The 11824-nt window shown below is 30.3% G+C and overlaps 1 protein-coding gene across 1 annotated transcript in view; it reads left to right on the top strand.

Moving 5' to 3' along the window:
* Nucleotides 1-5589: 5589 nt before the first annotated feature.
* Nucleotides 5590-11824, top strand: part of L (zinc finger protein Lobe) — a 36062-nt gene continuing 29827 nt past the window's right edge. The window contains exon 1 of the mRNA XM_088270812.1: nt 5590-5845. Within this exon, the coding sequence (XP_088126938.1) occupies nt 5743-5845 (103 nt within the window). The 5' untranslated portion in view covers nt 5590-5742. The remainder of the gene's footprint in view (nt 5846-11824) is intronic.

The following is an 11824-nucleotide window of genomic DNA, read 5'->3' as shown; positions in this document are numbered from 1 at the left end:
GGTATGTGAGAATAGATAATAACTGTGGAGGTCCTCACCAAAATGTTACATTTCCATTATAAATGATATTTAATTATCAGGAATTGTAGCTTGTAAAATTGTTACGTTTTAGTGCGATTTAATGATTTCATATTGGTTTAACACAGGATAAGTCACGTTTTGTCGAAACTTTAATTAAAATTTCGATAGAATACAGTAAACAGAACAGATTTGCATATGAAGGATTTTTTGTGCAATATTGGAAATGTAACTTTTTGGTGAGGACCTCCACATATATTGTCCAAACTAATGTAATGTCTTCTTTTTTTATCTTACCGATAGATGTCTCTAGTGAAGTTCTAGTGATTCAAGAATAATGTTTCAAAACAGTAGTGTGGTTGTCAATAATGGGAAGAATTGGTGAATGTTACACGTGTGTAAAGTGATTAAACCAGCCTATGACGACCGTCAGCCCCGTAAATGCCCAGACTTCCATATTCTTCTTCATCTTTGATGAGATGTCAAAAAATAATATAATGTAATAGGCGCCAGGCAATTGGCAATTTAAAAAAAACATACTTTAATAGGTATATATGGATAGAAAATAACTAGTATATTATAATTCCAGTACAATCCTACAAGCTACATCACTCAATCAATTGACTGCACGTACACTAGTGGCATTAAATCTGGAAACTTCTCTCCATAAGGTGCGGTACCAAAAAAAAATATTGTATCTCGGAGTCTGTTTTTTTATTGTTTGATTTACCATTCAATATTCAACATGATTTTATGCGTTAAATATATTGTAAATAATATTTAAATAAAACATTTATTATTACCTTGCAAATACATAGATGACCAAGAAACAGAATTCCAACTTTTACCTGTAGTTTAAAAGTATGTTTAGTCAGTTATCTTCTTTGGCTTAGTTCAAATCTGTATACCGTGAGATTAAGTACCGTAAAAAATAAATGTCCCCTTCACGACTAAATCGTAAATGGTAGGCGCCCTAGGGTAGATGGGCAGAGACGTTCGACAGCGAAAATGGCACCTTGGGCTCGATTCCCGCCTATTGAAAAATAAATTCAAGAAAGATGTTAACAGAGTGTTTACGTTCCCTATATTAACTATTCTACGTGCAGACAAGCTTCTAAAAGTAGTCTTTGCAAGTTGTACTTTTTTTAATTGGCAACGTTATTGCGTTGCTTTAATTTTAAGAAGACGACAAAATTGAAAATAAACTGAAATAGAGAAAAACTCATTGGATAATCTATAAAATCAATTACAAGAAAAGTTTGCAAATGCTTCAAGGAGACGAGATATAAAAAAAAAAACAAAAAAAAAGCAGCAAACCAAAGAAACAATACAAAACAAGCATAAAATTTGCGTCTTCTCGACATGTGTATCCATATAATATATGTATATATATTTTTTAATATCTGCAAGATATTGCACGAGTAGCAAAAGTTGACCAGGTTGACCAGTAAAAATGTTATAGATGTCAAAAATAGAGACAACCGCGTACGGATTACTAAAGCGTACAAGAAATGAATTTCCAAAAAGAAAACTGGGGTTATTTTGGTATAACAAGAAAAAAATTTGGATTAAAATTATTCAAAACCGGTCAACCGGGTTTCGATCCAAAAAATAACTTATTTATTTATGTTAATATTTTGTTTTATATTTTAACTATATATTTTTTTTAAATAAAAGAGAAATAAATCCATTTATACTACCTACAGATATTAAAATTGATACAGCGATGTTAAAGTTTTTTTGAATTATGCGCATATATCCCTCTCCCAACTGGATCGAACTAATATTGTAAATTTGAACATTTATTGATCAAATTGATATGTAAATTTAAAAACTCATTGGTCGAATTAATAATGTGAATTTCAGCAATTATTGATTGTACAGTGTGGCACAAAAATAATCACTCTAATAGAATATGTAAAAAAAATGTAAATAAAGTCGTACGTCAATCATACTTGACATTTGTGAACTAAACAGCTGCAGTACACAAACAAATCGATAAAACGAGCACAAATGTGTAGCCACTAAATAGATATCATCTTTTCCACATGGCAGAAAAAATGTAAAAATTTATATAAAGATTTTCATAACGCAAAATTATTTATTTTTACTTAATAAAAACTTATTCAAAAACAAAATTGGAAGATTAATTTTGCACCGCTCTAACTCTGTTTGTATACTGCAGCTGTCTCGATTAAAAATATAAAATATGATTGACGTACGACACCATTTGTGGATGTCCTCACCAAAACGTTACATTTCCATTATAAATGATTTTAAGTAATCAGGAATTCTAGTTTGTAAAATCGTTACGTTTTGGTGCGATTTGATGATTTCATATTGGTTCAACACAGTATTGGTCAAGTTTTGTCGCAACTTTAATTGTGATTTTGATTGAATAGAACAGATTTGCATTTACAGAAAAGCGCTGTGGCGTAGTTGGATAGACGGTGGACTGCGAAACTGGCGTCGCGGGTTTGATTTCAGCCAAATGCAAAATGAATTCAAGAAATATTTATTTTCAATTGGTTTAGGCGTTTGAGGTGTATTTTTCACATCTACCTCCCCTGTCCTTACTATCCTAGCTGCTAAAAAATAAGCTTTGGTTATTCCTTTTATAATGATAAAATGTAAAAAAAATATTTCTTGTGCAATATTGGAAATGCGACTTTTGGTGAGGACCTCTACATTTGCAAAAATTATAACATCTTCCGATAGGGTGACTAATTTTGCGCCACCCTGTATTAATAATGTAAATTTGAATCCTTAATAGAATATGCAATTCGGATTGCAGTCGCTCTGTGACACAATTCGGCTGGTGTCAGGACCTATCGGGTGGCGTGACTCCGCGACTGCAGGACAACTGAAGGCTGTATGTAGGTAGTAGTAGTACGGTGGTACTGTACCGAACCCGCCCTGAAAACTAGAATAGAACTGGCGGCTGTCGGCGCATTCCCTTTGCAATATTTAAGTGTGCTCGGGATTCGCGAATCCCGAAACCGCAAATTGCGAACGTTCGCGAAATATTTTTGGAATTGTCATCAATTAGATCTGCAATGTGAATTTAATGTTTTTGATGAGAGATATAATGAGAATTCGAAAATTTAAATATAGATGTGTCTGGTTGTGACGAGTGTCGAGTTTCTCAGTTCGAACCCACTCTACCACAATTTGATACCTATTTCTAATTATGAGCCGCTTAGGCTCGCAGAAATAGTATGAAATTGAAATATTTGTGTAAATAATAAAAACACAAATATGTCTCTATAAAAATTTTTAAAAAAGGTTTGAAAGAAAAATTGTAAATATTTTTTGACATCTCAACATAGATGAAGAAGAACATGAATGTCTGGGCATTTACAAGGTTTACGACCGTCATATGTTGAGATACCAAAAATGTAGAAAATAACACATGAACGGAGATAATCCAGATTTGTGAACTTGTATTTGGACACTCAAAATGTTGTAATTTTTTTAAATATGTAAAAAGATTTTTCCCGTGAAATTAAAGCTTTGTCATTTGGACTTATGATTAATAGGTAATAAGATTTTAAGGTTTCATTTATGGTAATTTAGCAGTACGTTTGTTTTATATTTTATCTTTTAAATTTTTACTTAGAAATTAATGGTTTCGTAAGTAATTCTCTCTCGAGTGTCACAAGATATATGATAAAAATAATTGTAATCCATTTAAAAAAAATACTAGCTATACCGGCTACAAGTTACTGTGGCGCACTCTGGTTAAATGGAAAAGGAAAAAAGTATTGTAGGTACACATTTTTAAGAAACTTAATTTCACAATGCTTATGAAGCGAATAAAATGTTAATTTTTTAAAATTAATTCGGCAGTCACATTGTAGTAATATTTATCTATTTTTAATTTAATTTTACTAACAAAAATTTAACAAAAATTGTAACAAAAATTCAATTATTTCAAAAAGCTCAAAAATATTTTAAAAGCAGTTTATAAAAATCGTGTACTACCTGTCAAAAAATATGTATGCTTTAATTGAATGCGCGTATTCGTATGCAACGTTGTATAAAAATTACAAACCAATCATTGAGTCCCTTTAGAAGATTTAAAAAAGGAATGAACAAAAGAACAATTGCATTTTAATTTATACAAATAAATTAACACGCTTTACAAAATAAAATAAAAACAAAAATAATCTTAAAATTGAACATGTCAATAAATGAATAACAACGTTCGTATGAACCTGTCGTATCGTTAATATCACATTTCCACATACTTTGTTTTTTAATTAAAAATTTTCATTTAAATGAGAACTTGAATTTTTAAATTAATTTGAACTCTAAACGCATTTTATTTTAAAATGTGACTAACACCGATTAGTTACATAAAAGTATAATCATTATTTTTTTTAAATCAGTTTTTGAAAAACTAGTCATGCAATCATTATCCTGAATGTTTGTTCTAGAGTTGTTTTCTTAAAAATCTTATTTGATATATATGTATGTGCATAATATGCAGTCAAAAATCTGTGTTTCTTTATCAATTTTCCGAGTGCCCTATGTGTGCAGTTCACAGTATTATTGCAATGGTATTAAAACGTATTCAGCCTCCAAATTCAATCCTTTCAGTTATCCCTTTACCGGCGGGCAGGTGGCGGGGGTGGCGGTGGGGGGGCTATAGAGCCTGTTAGCACCTCTCCCCCCCTTCACCCTCACGTCCCCGCAGGTCCCACACGGGATGCCCACGGAGCAAAGGGACCTCGCCAACCAGTGACTCCGTGCCTCGCACGCTGGACGGACGGCGATTGAGTTGAATTAATTAACGAAGCCGCGAAATTCGAAAATTGAATACGATTTCGAACATAAAAATATATTTGAAAAAAATAAATATTTTTATTTAATAAAAACAAGTGGTCTGCATACGAACATTGTCATTTTTATTATTTTTTAATTTAATTAGTGTTGTGTTATTATTATTATTGTTTTAAATAAAGTCACGTTTTTTAATGTGTATTTTATGAACAAATTAGAAAATTTTCTAAATTCCCCGTGATTTTGAACAATACCGAATTTGGTTATTCGCCATTGAATACATAAATAAAATATCGTGTTTCTCGCTCTAATGATGCGCGTCTGGCGGTCGAACCGTGACACGAATTTTTGACTCGAGCACCTGTCAAAAATAAAGTCGAAAAATCGCGCGAAATTATAATGATCGGTTACTCCGTCACGCCGGACATTGCGTTACACCTGTCAGGATATTATTCCGCCTCCCTCGCAAAGAGGTCAACATCTCGGCGTATGGAATCGTCACCTGGGCAAGACAAGGACAGCTGCTTACGCACATCATCTTGAAAATATTCAAAATAAGAATTTAGAACCAATTAAAAAAAAAAACAAATGAAAAATTTTGCGAAATCTGACAGAGAATAATTTTCATTTAAATAGGTACCTACTCAAGTACTTACTTATTCTTTTCATAGAACACATTTTTTAAAATACGCAAGTTTTAAAAAATAACATTTGAAAAAAGGAACTCTGTTTTTATCTATGAATTTCCACGATAAAAATAATAGCTCATTGGACCGTAGAATTTATTCGAAATTTTCAATTTACGCATAAGTAGATGTCGACACTTTGACGCGGGTCAGTTGTGACGAGAAAGTAATTGACTTTGGGTTTTTAATTACAACGAAGTAAATAAGTTTGTATTGATGTTGTTGACAAGACAATACGAAGCGAGATAAGAGAATGATCATGCTGTTTAAGGGCAACAGCAGCCGATTGGAGCACCTCATTGAGAAGATTCAGGCCAATAAGGAGAACCACGAAGTGTCTGCTGACGACATCAAAGGTTTGTTAGTATAATAGTGATTATCCTTCTGGAAATTTAACTGTCAAAAATTATAATTGGCCCCTAATATCCATTTTTGTAATTGGTGACAATAAATCATGTTTTTGATGTAGGAATATAGTCAAATGAAAGCAGAATCTGTCTCTTCATTATTGAGTTCTCCTAGGAACATCTGGCATAATGACCTGTGATTTTGTCATGTTGATATGGTTTTCAATCTGCGAGTTTTTAGCTTCTAAAAATTTTAATTAAAGGCTGTGGTATTTTGTACACATCTTGTAAAATGTATACATTTACCGGCATATAGCTATAAAACAATATCAGCCAACCCATAATCTACTAAGGGTGGTGAAGATTTTTTCTTATTAGGACCTGTTTAAAATTAATGGACAGTCAGCGTTTGTAAACGTAAAATAGAAGAAGTAAATATGAATTGGATGGAGTTGCTGTATGAATGCTTAAATAATTATATACCGATGAAACAGTGAATTGATGAAAGCAAGGAAGACATTGGGAGAAAGATCAGATAAGGAGTTAGGTGGAAGAGAGTAAAAATCCCAGGATGATTTGATAGACACTTGAGCTTCCAAATATGAATAGTATTGTTTCACATGTTTCTTGACTATTATCAGAGGTTTCATGGTATTAAATAATTTGTTTCGTATTCTGGTAGCTTGGATAAAAAAGTAATTGCATAAAAAAAGATCTGTTACGTCAAGGAATGGAAAATATCGACTACTGAGAAGAGTGATGGTGAAGACAAGATAGGAAGAACGTGAATTTCTATTGAGGTATTTTGATGGTTTATCTGCTGTAGAATATTGAAGAAAAATTTCTGCAATTGTAGGTTTATGGACTTAAAACTAAACCATTTTTAAATTAAGTTATTGAGTAGATATTTGACCAGAAAATTTAGGTACAATGCAAAAAAAACTTTTAAAACATAAAAATTATAAAAAAAATATTTTTAAAACCACTTGTTACTTGCTAAATGAATCTATTCAAATCGAATGTCAATATTTTATAATTTGTACACTTAATCTAAATGAATTTCCTATGATTTCATTTATTGATTCGAGAGTCACTTTGCGGTAAAATCTATCCATTTTTAATTAATTTTTTACTTTGTAAATATCACTACAGTGGTATTTACCAAGTGAATATTAGTTAGTAAATACCACTGTTTTACTATGTAAATACTACTAATAGTGGTATTTACAAAGTAAAATAGTGGTATTTACGAAGTAAAACATTAATCAAAAACGGATTACCCATGGTTTAACATAATAAAAAACATTATATTTTCGAATGTATCAAAGCCATATACGATGAATTTTACATTTCATAATATGCTATAATTACTTTTAGTTATGACTACGAAAAATTTTCGTGAAAAATAAGAATTTATGGCAAAATGCAGGCATACAGTATATAAAAATCCAAATCGCTAATTTTATATGATTTTAAATAAAATTTAGGTGCTGTTTAAAAATGTTTTTTTGACACATGATTTATTATTTTCACATTAAAGAATTAGACGAAACAAAGCAAACAAAAAAAACATAATTTAATGATACATCTATTTCATAGCTGAGTTTAAAAGTCGAAGAAATAATTTTTATTAATAACCACCGTCACCTTTAAAACAATAACCTCTTATGCTGAGAACGATTTTCATCTTGTATGCAGAGAACGTATACCTTCCAAGAGCATTTAGTGGTATGGCTAATTTTATTTCTATCAATGCTTCGTAAATTTCTAAACCATTTAAATATATATTTTAAAAAAACACTGTAACTTTCAAGTTAACAAATGTCGTTTTCAGGGCACTTCCTCTCGAATGTGATCCACTAATTATAAAAAGTTATATTATTATTGCTTAATACAAAGATACAAGTATTGATACACCATTATTTCAGTGCTGTATATATATTTTTTCGCATATATATCCATTGCTTTATTCGCAAGTGAATATGAAAAATGGGTGTTCTTTTTGCTTTTTCAAAAAATTGTTTTTTACACTTATACTGTTATGGCCGCCTATCGAAGAGCGCTTCTTGACTTTACAAATCTTACGTTCCGTTTCAACTCGTGACTTCTAAATCCGCTAACTACGTTTGACTTTTGGCAAACAAAAGAGTACCTACGTCACGGAAAATCCGACAAAAACAAGAATAAATCACAGATTCTTTACAAATCGCGACAGTGTTTAAACGGCCGAGGCTTTGCGCGATCCGCCCTCGTGTGAGACCGCCCACTGCCCCGCGCCCCCGCCCCCGCCCCGGCACCTATACACCTCCGCCCACGGCTCTGGGCGGCCCATACTGGATGCCCAGATCTCGACTCGGCAAATGGGAGGGATTTCAATGCCTCGATGTTTCCAAATTAGTAAACCTAATTTGGAAGCATTTTCTGAAAAAAATGCCGTTGAATTTTGTGTTTAAAGAACTAGAAACAAAAAATACTCACGTTTCACGGATCAAGTTGGGGAATGATTGAATGATTGGAAATATTATTTGTCGAATAATTATTGCTTTTGGTAATGAAACAAAAAACGTATAGCGACGAAAGATTTAGAAGTTAGATTTCAGCGCTACCTCAATGTTAAGTCAATGTTACCTCGATCACTATTACTTAAAAAATAAATTATTTACCTCCGTAATAATTGATATATCTGCTCAAACTTACTTTGAATCACAAAAATGACAAAAAAAAAGTATTCAATTGACTACATTTTTCATATTTATTTTAGTGTACGGCTTAATACACAACATAGCGCGTAAGTATATCCAGCAAAGAATTACAAATTTAGATATTCAAGCATTTAACTGTGTCTTTTTTGTACGGAAAACAATTTATCAACACGATTTTGTATATAAAAATGAGTTTAAAGAATTATATTTGTTGCAAAATAATAATAATAAAATATTCTAAGAAAAAACATTGGAAAGGTTTTTATTTTATTTGTTTAATTGATGAGCTGTACATGAAATTACCTGATTTGAAAAAAAAAATTAAGAATTACGAAAGAAATTTTCTTACAACAATTGATGAATCATAATATATAGTTATTGTATCAAATTTAATATCTTTAAAAAAATAATACTATAAAACTGTACCTACCCTTAATTTTGACTCAATTAATCATATAGACATATAAAGAACAATATCCTTTTACTGGACGTTTATACAAACAAAATAATCGGACAAAATAATTGAAATAAAAATTAGTTAAAATTGGATTAAAAAATATTTCAGAAGCGCTGAAAAGAGAATAAAATATTTTGAACATTGTGTTTCATTTTCTTATAAAAATAAAATTAAAGCATCAATTGAAAATATCTTGAAATATCATTTTAAAGGGGTGTAATATAATAAATATATATTGAACGATAACAAGCCTTTTTATACAGAGCGCGCCTACTTTTGAAACCGATGTATTGTGCTCCCGGCAAACCCACTGAAAACTTTTTCTCATTCTCAATTCACAATTCCTCCACCCGACAGTGGAAGGTTGGTACCTGCACAAATGGCTTGCGGGAGTTTGGAAAGTATCCGAGGGAGGGCGGGGGTTGGTCGGGTGGGATGGAAAGGCGTTAAACGGGTCAATTAGACCTGTCAAAAGTGCCCCCTGATCCAAACCAGACGCACACATGCACACAATAGATATGTAGATATATGGTATAACATGTTTCCCATCAAATGGGTAAGTTAATTTTGTGTACATATTTCATGTGTGTGAGTTGCTGTAAAAGAGACGGACAGAATAATAAACTTTTAATTTTCAAATACGTTTGTAAATTCTTTATATTACGGGGTATATGAATTTTACTTAGGAATAAGCCTGGATTGTATCTATAATACAAATAAAGGCGAATTTATTTTAAATGTAATTATAAAATAAATATATTTAAATATATATATATATATATATATATATATATATATATATATATATATATATATATATATATATATATATATATATATATATATATATATATATATATATATATATATATATATATATATATATATATATATATATATATATATATATATATATATATATATATATATATATATATATATATATATATATATATATATATATATATATATATATATATATATATATACGTAGATTTGTTAAATTAGAGTAAGCCGTTAAAAAATACTAAACTTCCCCTTATATACTACGAGTATATAGGTAGGTACTTTTGACCGTATGTATGTACCATAATATTTCTCCTTATATTGGCATGTACGATGTTGTGCTGAGAAACGGTCGATAGTATAGAACTACGCCGTTTTCTCCCTATGCCATTGTAATATCACCATTTGAGAAAACACAAAGACATTTGCAATACATCTCATTTTCGGATGATCTATTTTGTACGCCTTCTGTTATAAACGATAGATATACCAATTTTAATTAAAATATGTATAAATATTCTTTAATTGGATATTTAGAGAAGATCTTGTAAAGTTTGGTCAATTTGAGACGTGCCAATAGCACAATAAAATGTCATGCCCTCGGCGGAGTACCTATAATTTTATGCATTCATCAGATAACATCTTTACTATAAGTTCTATCCGCCTCCGTGGTGTAATGGTTAGCGTGTTTAGCTACCGTGCTAGAGGTCCCGAGTGCGATTATAAATGTAGGTGATTTTATTCTCTAATATATATTTAATATTACCCTGGACTAATCCCTAAAGCGCAGGAGTGACCACCTTGCCTTCATGTAAAAACGATCAAGATAACACCGAATCTATACGATGCAATGCCCTATGCACCATTGGGTGCGGATAGGGGTTAGAAGAAGAATAATAAGTTCTATATTAACATGAGAAAAGATGGAATTCAATTCACGTACTAAGACTGTGCCATTTACCTAAAACTACGTAAGTCGACTGTGAAATAATGTAAATTACCCGTAAAATGGCTAAAGTAACAGTATCCTCAAGACATGGCGCCGCATGGAGTGGGCGATGCGACGAATGTTTGCAACACATAAAACTATAACAATACAGAGATATTTAAATTTACCTAACAAATTGGATACATTGGTACAGGGCTTTTTTTCCATGTGACGCGGTGTAACGGCGTTCCAGCGCCCTTTTTCATGGATATATATATATATACAAACATACATATCTATAATAATAATAATAATAAATCCCTTACCGCACCCCAATGGTGCATAGGGCACTGCTTCATATAAACGCAGTGTTATCTCGATCGATTACACATGAAGGAAAGGTGATCAGCCCTCCACTTCAGGTACCAGTCCAGTGTAATATTGAATAAATATTAGAGTGAAAAAATCACTTATATTTATTAAACCCCCCTGGGAATCGAACCCGGGACCTCCAGAACGGTAGCCGAGCATGCTGACCATTACACTACGGAGGCGGACATATATATATATATATATATATATATATATATATATATATATATATATATATATATATATATATATATATATATATATATATTTATATATATATATATATATATATATATATATATATATATATATAAAAATATATATATATATATATATATATATATATATATATATATATATATATATATATATATATATATATATATATATATATATATATATATATATATATATATATATATATATATATATATATATATATATATATATATATATATATATATATATATATATATATATATATATATATATATATATATATATATATATATATATATATATATATATATATATATATGTGTATATATATATATATATATATATATATATATGTGTATATATATATATATATATATATATATTTATTTATGTACATATGCATATTTATTTATATTTAATTTTCAAAATTAATGTGATGAAATATTGTTTGCGCTTACATAATTACAATCTATATTTAAGTAATTCGTCAAAATTATAAAATATGGCATTATAATGAACTATTT

Source organism: Brachycentrus maculatus, unplaced genomic scaffold (genome assembly GCF_059751285.1).
Source record: "Brachycentrus maculatus isolate JH-2025_06_01 unplaced genomic scaffold, ASM5975128v1 h1tg000396l, whole genome shotgun sequence".
NCBI classification, from domain to species: Eukaryota; Metazoa; Arthropoda; class Insecta; order Trichoptera; family Brachycentridae; genus Brachycentrus; species Brachycentrus maculatus.
The sequence above is the reverse complement of the archived record's forward strand: the minus strand, read 5'-3'. Positions and strand labels throughout refer to the sequence as shown.